Below are 14,248 nucleotides of genomic sequence, written 5' to 3'. Positions count from 1 at the left end.
AATGTGATACATGCATATGTTATTTGGAATTAGGAAACATCTAAAATTATCATTGTGGTTTTTATAAATATCTGATGCAAATACCTTGCATGTTGAGATTCTTTTGTTACTTCCTCAGAAATGGAACTGTAGTATAATGTTTTTAAAACTTGCTTTGTTAATGTATTAACTGCTGATAATTACTATTCGAAGAAGAGAAGAAACAACACCTTAAAGTAAATGACTGGATTGTAATGAAATGTTTGAGGGGCTGGCCAGCTGAGGTTTTTCTTTTTGTCTCCTTCCTGTCCCTCTACCCCAGCTTCTCTGACCTATCTGGAACATACACTATTCGAACTTAGTACTATGTGCCACATGTGGATTAACTCGTCTGAGCTGGCGTTTTTACTTGTTTGTTTGTTGGGGGAGAGTCACATGTGATTTTTCCTTTGTGGTAAATTTTCAAGAATCCTCTACTGGATTTTGTGCAAGCTCTATTACATGAAAGCAACTAGAAAATATACCTCTTGCTTTCACTGTTTTTTTTTTTTTTTTAATCAACCTTTTATAGGTAACAGCAAGTCTGAACTGCATTATTGGAACTCATGGTTGGCTACCTTATGATAAAAATATCTCCAACTATTTTACGTTCATCAGAGACACCACAGTGACGAATCCCAAGTAAGCAAATTATGAGGAGGGGTGCAGATGAATACATCTAAACTAATGGAATACAGCAATTGTTCAACAATCAGTGGATTGTTTCCATTGTCTGAGATTTCAGCTGAGTTCATCTTCTGATGTTCATTAATACTACACCTAATCTGTAACAGCATTCTAGTAAAGAGTTATGTGTCATTTCAAGCTTCTTTGTTCTTAGAGCTACTTCCAGTTTTTTTTTAATTATCAGTTATAGAAACTCATCTTGGAATCCAAGATGGGCAGTCTTCATACCTTCTTACACAACAGTGCAAGTATATCTGGTGGTTTGGGTTTTTTGGTTTTAGAATATTCCTTTTTCTTTTTGATGTTACAATACTTGGTAAGGACATGAGTTATCAAATTACATAAAAGACTGAAAATATCTAATGTAACTTGCTTCCACTCTGCTGGTGGCAGTGAGAGTTTTGCCATAGGTATAGCTTCTTCTATAGATGGAATTTGTAATGGATTTTTAAGGACAGAGGAAGTGCAAAATACATGGATTTGAACTAAGGTTACTCTTAACTGCCCATCATTTGCCTGCAGAACCCAACGCAGCATGAGTGGTCCTTTTGCACCAGGGCTGGAGATCACCTCAAAGCTGTTTGCTGTGTCCCATGATGCAAAGCTGCTCTTCAGTGGAGGACACTGGGACAACAGCATCAGGGTGACATCTCTTACGAAGGGCAAGCTGATGGGACAGCACATCAGGCACATGGGTTAGTAACTCTTTGTATTGTGAAATAAAAAGGGTTTATGTGTGTAGCTTGTTATTTGGTGGTCTTGGAAAGAATTACAGGCTTGGGCAAACAAGGATAGCAGTTATAAAAGAATGGCAGCATAAGAGTGAAAGAATGCTTGAACCGTGATTATACATAAATACTTGAGCATGGCTTTTTAGCCCCTGGAGTGGTGGTTTCATGTAGTTTCAAAATAAGGCTTGCCTGCGATTTTTTAGATAGCAAAGCTGGATAGGTTGGGTTGGTACACTTGGCTGTACCATGACTCCATTGTTTAAAAGAGTCTCATCAGCCCCTATCACAGCGGAGGATTTCATGCTGCTGCAAATCAGGATATGTTGCTGACAAACTGTATCCACATCATCAGTCTGTGGGGAAATTAGTCTTAAATACCCATGTGATAACTTTCTGTTTTCTTTCGTTTATCTAGATATTGTGACCTGCTTGGCAATAGACTACTGTGGAATTCATTTAATGTCAGGCTCCAGAGATACTACCTGTATGATATGGCAAATAGTTCAGCAGGTATGTTACTTAGGTGTACTCTGAGAAGCAGTTTCTGAGTGTATTTTTGTCCTTCTCTATTTTTCTATGATGTCTTTTTCATTTCCTTTCAGGTTTGGAGGGAATATAGTCCACTAAAATTGATTAGCTTACTAATATTACTCTCATTGTCTTTTCTGTTTGAAAAACTATCCACGTTAGTTGCTATATAGCTGAAGAACACTATTTTAGAGGCTCTTTTAAAGATTTCTTAGATTTTTTTTTCATGGTAGGAAAATAGGGATTTTACATTTCTAGGCAGTTGTTCACTCCACTGGTTGCATTTTAGCACTGCCTTTTCTCTGTAGAGAGTATTGATGACTACAATAGGAGCTAGTCTGTTTACCTGCATTTACACTGGCATTTGAGAATTCTTTAGTATTGGTCTTGTGCTTTCACACAGTGAAGGTGGTTGTGTGATCCAGATGTGTGCTTAGACTAAAAATGTGAAACCATTTCCAATGTTATGCATTTAAAATATTCATTTCTGATTGCTGCATTCCAGATAGACAAGTAGAATTAACTGCCAGAGGGGAGCTGTCATGTTTTGGACAGTAGGTTTTGGGCAGGTCACCTTGTTCTTATCACTGAAATGAAGTCAGCTCATTAAAGCAGCAGAGTGGTGCATAACTGCATGTGTTTTGGTGGAAGATGTCTTTACGGTGGGAGTATTTACAATTCTTTCAAGAGTACTTTTAGTAATGGTGCATGGTCAAAAAAAAGTGAGACCCTAGTGCTCATACCAGTATTTTTTTGTCTCAAGAGAGGATAAATGTTGGAAATTTTTTAGTTTGTCTTTGCAGTGTAAGTTAAACAGTCATCTTTTGGAGATTGTCTTTGTTTAGAATTACTTTTTCTTAAGATTTTAATGGGTTTTTTTTTATTTAATAGGTATATGAATGATGGTTTATCTGTTATAAATTCTTCTTGTGAGAGTTTTATCTTTACAAAGTAGCAGCAATGGACTGCATACTGGCAGCTCCATTCTACCTGTCTTCTCTGCACTGTCACCTTTCCCAGCCCTGTATTTTGACACTTGTTCTGTATTCCTGCATGCTTCAGAAGGCTTTCAGGGCTTGGTTGGCAGTCAAATTTTTATCACAGAAATGAGAGCAAGTAGTTCTCTGCAGAACTATTTACTGTAATTTCTGTCTAAGTACAGGTCTTGCCTTAGAATTAGTTGAGAATGTCTGTGAGTGCTGACAGTACACTCACTGGAAGAAAAGTTGTGATACCCTGCAGTTCTGTGGGGAAATTACTATTCTTAATGAGCATTATTGCAAGATTTCCTTTGCATATCACACTACTGGTGGTCACTGAGAAGGATTATTTCCTTACTTTGCCTTAAAAAATTAAAGGGTTGCTGTTATTTTAAGCAAAATAGCCTTCAGCTTCTTTAAGCTTAGCTGTGAAGATAGTGCTTGATTCCGGAGTAAAGTGTAACAACTGGACAAGCCCAGCTACACAGGCAAGGAATAAATGTGCGGATGGATGGGTGAACAGCTCCTGTCAGGACTGCTCACTGTGGTCCTTGCACTCCTGGACACCTGAAGGGATAGAAACAAGACAGCTAAGTAACACTCTTTCTCTCACACCCACACAGTAACTGCTTGTTTGTTCATTCCAGTTATTTCAGTAAATAGGGCTGCTGGCATGAAAGACAGTAAATTGAAATTGGAACGGGTGACTTATGCCTTTGGTTTTGGCCTATGCCAAATACACACCTCTCACAACTGAAGATACCAGAAATTCATTTTTTGTTTGTCCTCAGCTGCAAGAGAATGTGTCATTGCACTTTTTGTTACTCTCAGGGAGGAGTGCCTGTAGGCCTGGCACCTAAGCCATTACAGATCCTTTATGGGCATACTGATGAAGTTTCGAGTGTTGGCATCAGCACTGAACTCGACATGGCAGTGTCAGGATCCAGGGTAAGCATCTTCCTTCTTTTCCCTTTTTTGCCTCTTCCCTACTTAAACCATAGAGCACACTTGAAGTTGATTAACAAAAAATACAAAAGAATGTCACTATTGCATAATTTTTTTCTTCAGCCTTGCACATTAAGAAGATTTGTGCCATCTTCTTTGTTGCCTGCTTACATTGGGCTGTTTCAAACTGCTGTACACAGCACAGACCTCACCTATTATGTGGTGAACTTGAACATGTGTGGACTTCCTTGGAGATTTTAAGCTTCTCATAGCAATAATTCTGGGACAGTTTCTGCCCTGCTCTGTTAACCCTGTGCAGCTTGCTCATGGTCTGCCTTACTCTATTACATTGGCAGGCTGCTGAACTCTGACTTTGTACTGCACACGATGCCTACTCATAAATGTGACGCATGAAATGGCTGATTTGCTGCCTGCCCTTCCACTCTTGCCCTGCTTGCATTTGTTTTTTTCATTTGCCTGTAGTGCATGGTCTTGAGGGGAAGGCTTCTTCGTCCTTTTCTCCCATTAAGGATTTAAGTGGTTTCAAAATATTCCCTGTATCCTCTCTGTGAGTGTTGTGGTAACTTACCTGCTGAGTAACAGTTTGCCTCGGTGTGGTTGCTGCAGGATGGCACTGTCATTGTCCGCACCATTCGGAAAGGTCAGTACGTGAGGACTTTGCGACCACCTTGTGAGAGTTCTCTCCTGCTGACTGTTCCCAATCTGGCTGTGTCCTGGGAAGGACATATAGTTGTCCACACCAGCGTAGAAGGAAAGACTACTCTTAAGGTACTCAGGTTCATGGAATGCCTTTGTTTCCATCACTGAAGACTTTAATTGTAAATATACCTAACTTATTTTCCTAAGGAAAGGCCTTTTGAGCACAGAGTGTCTGTTTCCATATTTTAAAAATTTTTCTAGCCAGTTTCAATGAAATTTGATTAAAAGATAAATCATAGGCATATTGTGCTCCTGTGAGTTTCATGAACGTCTCTGAACACATGCAGAGAAGATGCTCAAGCATAGGCTAACAAATCTGCGTGGGAAAGGTGCTTTGAACTGGAAAACTGGGGGAAACAAGTTCCACTGTGCACAGAAACAGAGGCTTATAAGGGGAGCAGTAAGTCCTGTGTGCAAGATGCTCAGTGACTACAGTTTCTTAGTTTCAGATTGGAGACATAGCTATAAGGTTCACTGTGTAGCTTATTCTGCCTGTGGAGGAGCTGTGTAGTTGCTTTAGTAAGGGGTAAAGCTGTTGTGATTTCTAGGAGCATAGGAAATTTCTCGGAAGACAAATTTTTTTTACATAGCTACATTGGGAAGATAGGGAGAGAAGAGACCCAAGGTATTGTCAGGCTGGAAGAACTTAAGACACTTTTGTTAGTTTTTGAATCAAGAATTTGTTGCCTTGTCCAGAAAATGCTTTTAGATCTAGCGCTCTAGAAGTATACTTGTTTCCTTCTGCTTTTCATTTTGGGAAGGGAAGGGGGGGAGGAGGGTGGTAGCAAGGCTGAAGATGAGTGTTGTCTTCCTTTCTTCTTCCTTAAGAAAAATCCTTATAAAATAGGATTATTAAATCTATTAAATCCATTTCTGGGTTTGGAATTGATTAAATGGATAGTTAAGATGTTACATCAAGAGGTGACTTCAAAAATTTCCCTACAGGACCTTGCATCCATACTCATTGAGTGTTGAATCGTTACTCTTGTATCATTCCACAAGGAGACTGTTTTCAGCATTGTCTGGGGGTTATTGCCCAAGTTTGCTCCTGTTAGTGAGCTGAAGATACAAATACTACACTCTTTATCCTGTCAGTCCTCTGTGACATACTTATTTTTGATCTATTCAGGATAAGAATGCATTACATCTCTACTCTGTCAATGGAAAATATCTGGGTTCTGAGACTCTGAAGGAGGAAGTGTCAGATATGTGTGTGACTGGCGAGTATATCGTGATGGGAAGCTTACAGGGATTTCTCTCTATACGGGATCTCTACAGGTAATGTACCATCGTCAGTAGTTTATTATTGAGGTACAAATATAGGGCTTATTGAAAAATGGCTGTATGATATGGACTTTGCTTGGTGCTATGGGCAATTCCTGTGAAAATGAGAGGTTTTAACGGACCTCTTTCTTCCCAGACATTTATCCCAATTAGACACCTAGAAGTGACAGAATTCAGGAGGAGCTGTGTCTGACATTTTCCCCTGCTTGGGGACAGAGAGCTCAGCTACTGCAGGATCAAGTCTCATGTAGTTCTGCACTGAGTTCTAAGCTCCACTTACTGCTACTCTCTGTAGAGCTCCATTGTTTCTCAGAATGGGAGTGATCTTTGTCACTTGGGCAGCTGTGGTACTAATGTTACTGTATTTCAGTGAAATAGTCTTAGCTTACTGACTTACCCATCAATGCCTCTACTTGTTATTGTAGCTCTGTTCTGGGATATGATTACATTGTTCCGTAGGAGTTTACAATAATGGAAATTGCAAACTGGATCCTCGAGAAACTGTTTTCCAGTGCATCCCGCGGACAGCCATTTTAACTGCAGTGTGATTCTTTGCAGTATGTGCAAACAAATACATGATGTACTTTCTCTCTGTGGTTTTTTGGTTCATTTCAGCCTGAGTCTGAGCATCTCCCCCTTAGCCATGCGACTTCCAATTCATTGCATTTCTGTCACCAAAGAGTACAGCCACATCCTTGTTGGCTTGGAGGACGGCAAGTTGATTATCGTTGGTGTTGGCAAGCCAGCAGAGGTAAAACCTACCATCAAGAACTTTTTCTACCGAACAGTGGGAAGTTCACTTATTTCTGCTTTCCAGTTGAGCAAGAGGTCTCCTCTATGGCAGGGTAAATTTAAGAGCAAGTTTCAGTTTTCAGTGGGAAACAAATAACTGTTGAGACTGCTCTACTGAAAGTTCTCATTAAGAATCAGAGGTATATAGGGATCGCAGATGGGAGGCTCAGCTGGACTAACTTCCAGACTTTATCACTCACATCTAAATAAGCAAAGTCATAATAGCTAATCTTTTCTGAACGGGATAGTATTGTCAGCCACTTCTTGATGAAATAATTTTCCAGAAGAAAGTTGGAAAAAAAGAGAACAAGCTACTTTGTTTATTTTTATGGTTTCTGTCAGATATCTTTTAATATGCATTGACTGACATTGGGGAAAAAAAATATTACTTCTTTCTGTTAAAAGTCTCTAATTGCAATGCACAGAGAATCACTTCTGTAGGTTCCCAGTATGCTCAGTGCTCCATATGGTGAATATAAACTTGTTGGTACTACGTATGCAATATGAAATACAGAGCATCCATCTGTCAGAAAGATATGCCCAGTTTTTCTTGTGCAAAACATAGGTTTTGCTTTAAGTACTTCTTGTCATGACTTTCAAAGTACTTGAGTTAGCTTAAACCTGCTTCTCTTTATAACTCGATCTCTGTTGTTCTGCAATGTATTTATTTGAAAATGTGATTATCACTTTTGCATGACCTTTAGTACATGCCAGAAAAGTGTCTTAATTTAATTTTATATTTTAAATATGAAAAAATAGAACTTATTTGTCAGCATTTCAATATGTTTAACCAGGAGATACATAGTTTAATACTGGAAATAGGCTTCACACAATGGTAGTCTGATTTTGCTTGCAGCAGATGCAGTGGGGTTGATTTTCACTGACTTGCAGTTGAACAGCTTTTATTCTATTGTAAAATTGACAAAGAGCTGATTATGATGTGGTTAAACATATGTTTGTAACAGCAGTTTTAAAGTCACTGTCATTTCTAAGCTTCGTATTCCATAGAAAGATCTTTTCTAGGCTGAAATTTGTGTCTATCATTAGACTGAAGGCTTTTTGTTTTCTTATTTTCAGTTCTTAATCATATCTATTTTTCTAACTATGCAGAAATTGTTGTTTCAAAGACAGAATTCCTTTTATGACTGTAGAGGCTTTCCGATGATTCTTTTTCAAGATTTTCTGTTTATAATTAAGATGATCTTCAGGTTTAATATCCATGTAAATAGATGTGGTTTTTTTTAAACACAAAAATATAAGGAACAACATTATGTCCCAGATTTTCTAGTTTTCTATAATGGCATCAATCAGTATATTTGAAAAGTGTATGTATGTGGGGTGTTTATTTGTTGAGTGATTTATTTTTCATTTGGAAGGAATTAATTACTAGACTTTTATCTGTATACAGAAGACAGTGTTGTAGTTCTGGTTTCAGTGGTGATACTGATCCTTAGGACAGAGAATTGGATCCTTAGGACTGACCTTCTCTAATGTGCATAAAGGGAAATGCTGCTTGATATTAAGATTGGCCTTTAGTGTTTCTGCATTGGCAGTATTTAGTATGAAGTAAATTAAACATTTTTGTATTTTTAACAATTACTTAGCTGGTTTGGATGTTCCAAAGTCTGGGCAATTATCACCTGTTAGTGTTAATCCTGGTCAGCACTGTGCCTTTTCTAGAACACTGCTGCTGTAATGGTACAGTTCTTAAGCTTGTTAAATTTGTAGTAGGAACTGGGGGGAACTGTTCCCTGACCTGTGTTGTTAAGGCATGCATCTCGTTTCCTGAACTGCAAGGAATTTCATAACCTAGTCAGCTGCCAGGCTGAACACTACTGGCCAGTCATCGACCTTGTACTTTAGGAGTAAAATAGTTTCTTACAAATCGTTGTTGGATTGCAGACCTACCAGATGCTGGATTTAGTATGGCTTCTAGTTGCTTGTTATCTGTCTTAACTTATGGAGTACTCAATGTGACTTACTTCTGGTTTAAATTTTACTCTGAACACTTCACCCAGGATCTTTGGAAGACTATAAATTTGACACCAGGAGATAACCTTTCTCTTCTTCCTTCATTTTGTCATCACTGTCTTGCATCTTGGTTATCTTTTCTTTTTCACTTCTAGCAATTTCTATTTGAAATCTCTAAAATAAAATGTCCTTTCTTCTCATTTGATTCATTCTTGCTTGACATCCACTTCTTTTTTCCCTTCCTATCAAAATAGCAATCTAAACACAGTTTCTAGGCCATTTGAAGTAGGTTAAGCATAGAAGTACACATTACTTGGAAATATCCCTTTAGCTATTCAAAATCAGAGAAGACTGTGGTTAGTGTTTTGTGTGTTGTTTTTTGTCAGTCCCAAGAATCATCCCTAAGTGTTACTTTTGGTTTGTTTTCAAACAATTTTTGTTGGTATAGTTTTGTTTATGCGGTACATTGTAGTGTCTGCATTTCACCAGAATCAGTGTCTGAATTCCTTTTTAATTTATCCACCTTATCCCTTCCCCCTCCTTTTGTTTCTCTGCATTACTTTTAAACAGATGCGCTCAGGTCAGCTTTCCCGAAAGTTGTGGGGATCAAGCAAACGGCTCAGCCAGATTTCATCAGGAGAGACTGAATATAACACTCAAGATTCCAAGTGATTGCTGCTTCTACCTTCTCTCACGGATTCCAGAAACAATTTAAGCTTTTTGTCACTTTAAATGTATAAATAATGTAATCAGGGGCTTGATCCTTAAGTCTATTGACGAAGAACCTATGTTAGAGGTATAGTGGTAAGCACATGTACTCATGCAAGTTAGCTTGCTTGCATATTTTTCCCTAACTGTGTTGACTTGGTCACAGCAGAATCCCTCTCTCAACAGCTGCTAAAACTGTGTTTTGGGAGGGGAAAAAAAAAACCCAAACCAAAAAACCCTGAAGTCTCCAAACCCAAGCTTACTAATTGAATGTAAGATAAGTAGCATTTGATTTAAAGCTGAGTAGAGCCAGATGCTCCTTGATCACAAAGAAGGTATTTGGCTTTGCTTTGACGGCATTGTTATTCCCCAGTAAATTAAAATTCTGGCAGTTGCAATGGTTGGATTCAGAATTGGGATAACTGACAGTTATGACCTTCTCAATATGTTTTTTAGCCCAGTGAACATTTCATTGCAATTTGTTCATATAAATGGCTGTTGCTGTCTTCTTTTGTGTAGTTCCAGTTTTAGGCTGTTCTGCAAGGAACATCTGTGTTGCACTACTTGATTATCAGAAATTGTTTAAAGTACAGACATGAATAATTTAAAAGAAGTTGAAGCTGGTGAAGGAGCTGAAGGAGGTAGGAAATACTTGCTGCTGAAAATTATTTATATTGTCAAGTAGACTAAGATATACACCAAGAAATCCCATGCTATATTTAATATCTTGTAGAAATACAGAGGAAGAATCATTATCTTATAGTGGTCCGAGATCAATCTGCTTCATTAGTAAGGCAACTCCTGCAAACAGAAGATAAATTTCCACTGCAGAATCATTATGCAACGTTGCAGCACAATTTAATTTAAAATAGCAACTGTTTGTTTCGTGGCTTGGTGTTCGCCAAACCAGTTGTTAGCCATATTTTTTTCCTGTAAAAACAAGCAGGGAAAAACACATGAACACTTCGAAAATGCATTTAAGACCTGGTAAAAGAAAATACTAGATCCTTATGTGTGCTGTATCCAATTGGATGCTATGTTTTGGAGAAAGCATTACTGATTTTTTTTTTTAATTTTTTTTTCTTGGTTTACCAATACATGATGATAGAAGGGTGTGCCTTTTCCTATCATTCTGACATTTTTATAATGTTACTGATTTAAATGATAACCCCATACTGTTAGAAAAGCCTGGTGCTGAGGGAAAAATACAAATTTTTGGATCAGTGTGAAGGTGTGTGTATGTGTATATATGTGTGTATGTGTGTATATATGTGTATATTCATGTATGTATGTCTATTAAAAGAGAAAATGCCATGGGATAAGGGGAGTATAGATACAAGGCTGAACTATAAGTGATTGTTAGATAGTATGTTCCCTTTTGGCTACCCCTTTCTTCCCTCTACCATCACTTTTCTTGTTATTTTTTATTTATTTATTGAAATGGATGTGTGTTGTATTTCTTATAAATGTTATCAGATATTCCCTGTGGCTGGGGAGTTGTTGAACTACCTGAGGAACTGCATAATGTATAATCTCATTTCATTAACTTTAAGCACAATATTTATTAACTTTGTAGAAATAGTAATACCTCCTTACCCTGCTAAAGGATAATCTTCACAATTTCTATTAGTCCCATTAAAACTGGTTTCTCCTCCTCAATTTCCTTACTGGAAAAAAAAAAATCCCTCTTAATGACTGATTAGTGTACTGTGTAAAGAAAGTTGTGTTGCTTTTTCTTAACTTTTGTAAATGAAATAATAAATCAGACTAGTGAACAAGTGGGTCTATGCATAGTTGCGATATTCCAGCTATCACTGTGACAGACTGGATTGTCTGGAAAGTTAGGAGGAAGTAAGAATTGTGTTCCCGAGTCACTTGCCAAGAGAGGATTACATTTCCAAAAGTAGAGTGATGTGGTTTCTTTTCATACTCCCTGTAGGTTAAAAAAAAAATTAAAACCACATCCCATATAAGAGAAGTGAAAAATACTATGTTTAATCAGTTACCTATCCAGTAAGAATACTGAGGATACTCTGGAAGTATTAAGTTTGTACATGAGAATGTGAAGTATGTTTGTCCATTATAATTTCATGAAGAAGGGATTTCAGGGGAGCTCTTTGGAGAGTAGTTTAGAGGACTTTCAGCTCAGAATGTGAGATTTTTCTGTGTTATGGGAAATTGAAAAAACTCAGTTGAGGCACTGAGATGATGGTTTTTATAAGTATGCATATATGTTGTGTTTAAATGCATATATGAGGCTAAGTGTTCATTTGCAGGGGAAGGGGTCAGGAAATTGTGATGTTTTGGGCTAGCAGAATAAAGTGGAAAAATGGTGGAGATGGGTCTTTCCTAGCGTTTGGTGAGAGCATAGTTTTCTTTTTGGCACTGGCATAGAGAGGTTTGCATAATGGTTGGAAAACATCCTGCTGTGGGTTAGGTATGTTTATACAATAGTTTAATGAACATTTTTAGTAGTTTAATATTAAAGAATACTGAATACAGTGTGTCAGTTTAAGTAAAATATGTTGCAGTAATTGGGGAAGAAATAGTTTACGATGAAGACCTTTGACATTTCAATACTATCATTTCAGTGCATCACAAGCACTGGGTGATCTTCACAAATACCTGGGACAGGTTTAAATGTGGACAGTTCTTGGGCTCTCAAACTTGAGGCTGGTTTGTGCTCAGCACAAAGCAGCAGCTGCAGAATGAGGAGGGGGAAGCGTGAGCTGAGCTGCTTTATGCTCCAGGAAGAATTGCAACATCCACTGCCTTTTGATCTCTTCTCTGGTCCCTGAGGGATGGGAGGTACACACCATCACACGCTTGGTGTCGGTGCCAGGGGCCTTCTGGAGAGAAGGTCTGAAGGTCTGCACTTTGCCTTTATCTAAAACCAGCTTTAAATAAATGATAAAAGTTGTAAGTGGGAGCATTAGCTGGCATGTTGTTTCTTTTGGTTTTAACTTATTCGTGTAAAAAGTAGAAAATAATTTTTTAAAAATAGAATGTAATTTTTCTGATCAGTTGTTTAGACCGGTTGATTTGCAGTCTATTCTGCAGTGCACTGTGAATTAGTGAACTGACTTCCATAGTTCTTCAATTTCTTCAAGTCAATAAAGTTTAGGATCCCATTTTGTTTTTCATGTAGCATTGGTAAAATAGGATTATTCTTTGGTTTTGAACAAAGATTTATTTAACTGTAAAAAGTAAAGCTGTGAGATGAGAGAATTCCAATTAAGAATTTAAGTAAAAAAGTCTTAAGTGACATTTATTTCATAGCACTACATTTGTCACCATCTTGGTGATGTTATTTTTAATTTTTGGAGAAACTCAAATTATTTATCAGTGGTTAAGATGTGCTTACCTTTGAAGATGAGTAAGTAGGAGTGTAAATATATATATATCTAAAAGCAACTGAAAACTGGCACAGTTTTCACACCTGTACATAGATGAGATCAAGTAGTTAGCAGGATTGAGTAACTTCTCCATAGCAGTTTTGAGCTTGGATACCAAAGGGTATTTAGAAGACATGTCTCCTTTATTTCAAATAAAATGTTTGCTAAACTTTACCAATTTACTTAGAATTCTTGATAGTATTTTTAGTTGTCTTTTTATATATAGCGAAGAATCTCATCTAATCTTTGCTGATTTTGTACTGTACAAGCATACAGAAAGTGAAATTCTTGCTCTTCAAGTTAGCATTTGACTTATGCAAGTTTTTCTGTATCAATGTAATTGTTATCTATTAATTGCTCACAGGATATCTAGAAACCACATCTTCTATCATCCATGTACCTTACCAGCACAAAATAATAATCCCAATCTTAAACTAACCTTATTTCTCCTGATAGTTAATACACATTGTGGAAATTAGGGCTTAGGAAGCCTGTTTGATTTAAAAAAAAAAAAATAACCCAAAGCAACAAGACACCCACGACTTCTCCCCCCAAACCCCAAATCAACTTATACCCACATTACAATTATTTTGCTAATCTGCAACACTGATATAAAGAAGCTTTTTTGCCCCTCTGGTATATTTTAGATCATGAATATTATCACAAAACAGATTTATCAAAGTCTTCACAGGCTTTAAATAGCCTAGTCAACTGGCTGTTTTATAAGGATCCTCTTGAAAGTTGTATTTCTTTTTGTCCTTTAAATGAATGCAAAGAACTAAGTTTCTCCACTGGAAAAATTCTATATGGGACTAGTAACATTGGTCTTGTTTAAGGTAGTCCTGCAGGAATGGTAAATTTATTTTTATCTTTAATGTACAATATTAGGTAGGTCTTTTAACTCTTGCCTTAGTCAATGGGAGCTGTATACCTCACTTCCCTAAATCATGTCTCCCTCTTCCCTGTTTCCTCTGCAAGTCTCTCCCAATCTTAATTAACAAAACAATTAGCAAATGTAAGTCAAATGTTGCACAAAGCTTTTAGTGTGTACATGTATTTAGCTGAAAACGTGTATCTATATACAGATTATTGGGTGGTAGAGAGCTTTAGAGCTAGAAGGGGTGTAGAAATGTCAACGTCCTTCTGCTCCTACATTGAGAGTGTGTGTAGACACATGCTCTGTATTGTCACCTGAAAGCATTCCTGTCTTCCACTGCTAAAGGCACCTTGCTGGCTAGGTTAAATGCCGAGCCTAAGTGCTGTGACTATTTTCCTTTTTTTCCTTTCAAAGAATTTAAAAAAAAAAAGAAGTACACACATATAAATGCATCTCCTAATGTGAACCTAAGGCCTGATCTAATACTGTAATAATAAAGCATTACATAGGGTTATATTTAATTGGGTGGAAATTCAAGCATGTGCTTCTACATCTTTTTATGCTTTTTGGCTTAAAAGCTATGTTGGTTTCAGTTGTAAAAATGACACTCGT

General features: G+C 37.3%; 1 protein-coding gene across 2 annotated transcripts in view; it reads left to right on the top strand.

Moving 5' to 3' along the window:
• Nucleotides 1-13,270, top strand: part of NBEAL1 (neurobeachin like 1) — an 80,349-nt gene extending 67,079 nt beyond the window's left edge. For both annotated transcript variants that reach the window (XM_027880210.1, XM_027880209.1), the window contains 8 exons: nucleotides 551-660; nucleotides 1,228-1,400; nucleotides 1,852-1,946; nucleotides 3,776-3,892; nucleotides 4,517-4,678; nucleotides 5,739-5,887; nucleotides 6,509-6,644; nucleotides 9,227-13,270. In XM_027880210.1, coding sequence (XP_027736011.1) covers nucleotides 551-660; nucleotides 1,228-1,400; nucleotides 1,852-1,946; nucleotides 3,776-3,892; nucleotides 4,517-4,678; nucleotides 5,739-5,887; nucleotides 6,509-6,644; nucleotides 9,227-9,328 — 1,044 coding nt within the window. In that variant the 3' untranslated portion in view covers nucleotides 9,329-13,270. The remainder of the gene's footprint in view (nucleotides 1-550; nucleotides 661-1,227; nucleotides 1,401-1,851; nucleotides 1,947-3,775; nucleotides 3,893-4,516; nucleotides 4,679-5,738; nucleotides 5,888-6,508; nucleotides 6,645-9,226) is intronic.
• Nucleotides 13,271-14,248: the final 978 nt, after the last annotated feature.

This window comes from Empidonax traillii, unplaced genomic scaffold (genome assembly GCF_003031625.1).
Source record: "Empidonax traillii isolate 1590-97213 ecotype Southwest subspecies unplaced genomic scaffold, ASM303162v1 scaffold65:size4453928, whole genome shotgun sequence".
Classification (NCBI taxonomy): domain Eukaryota; kingdom Metazoa; phylum Chordata; class Aves; order Passeriformes; family Tyrannidae; genus Empidonax; species Empidonax traillii.
The sequence above is the reverse complement of the archived record's forward strand: the minus strand, read 5'-3'. Positions and strand labels throughout refer to the sequence as shown.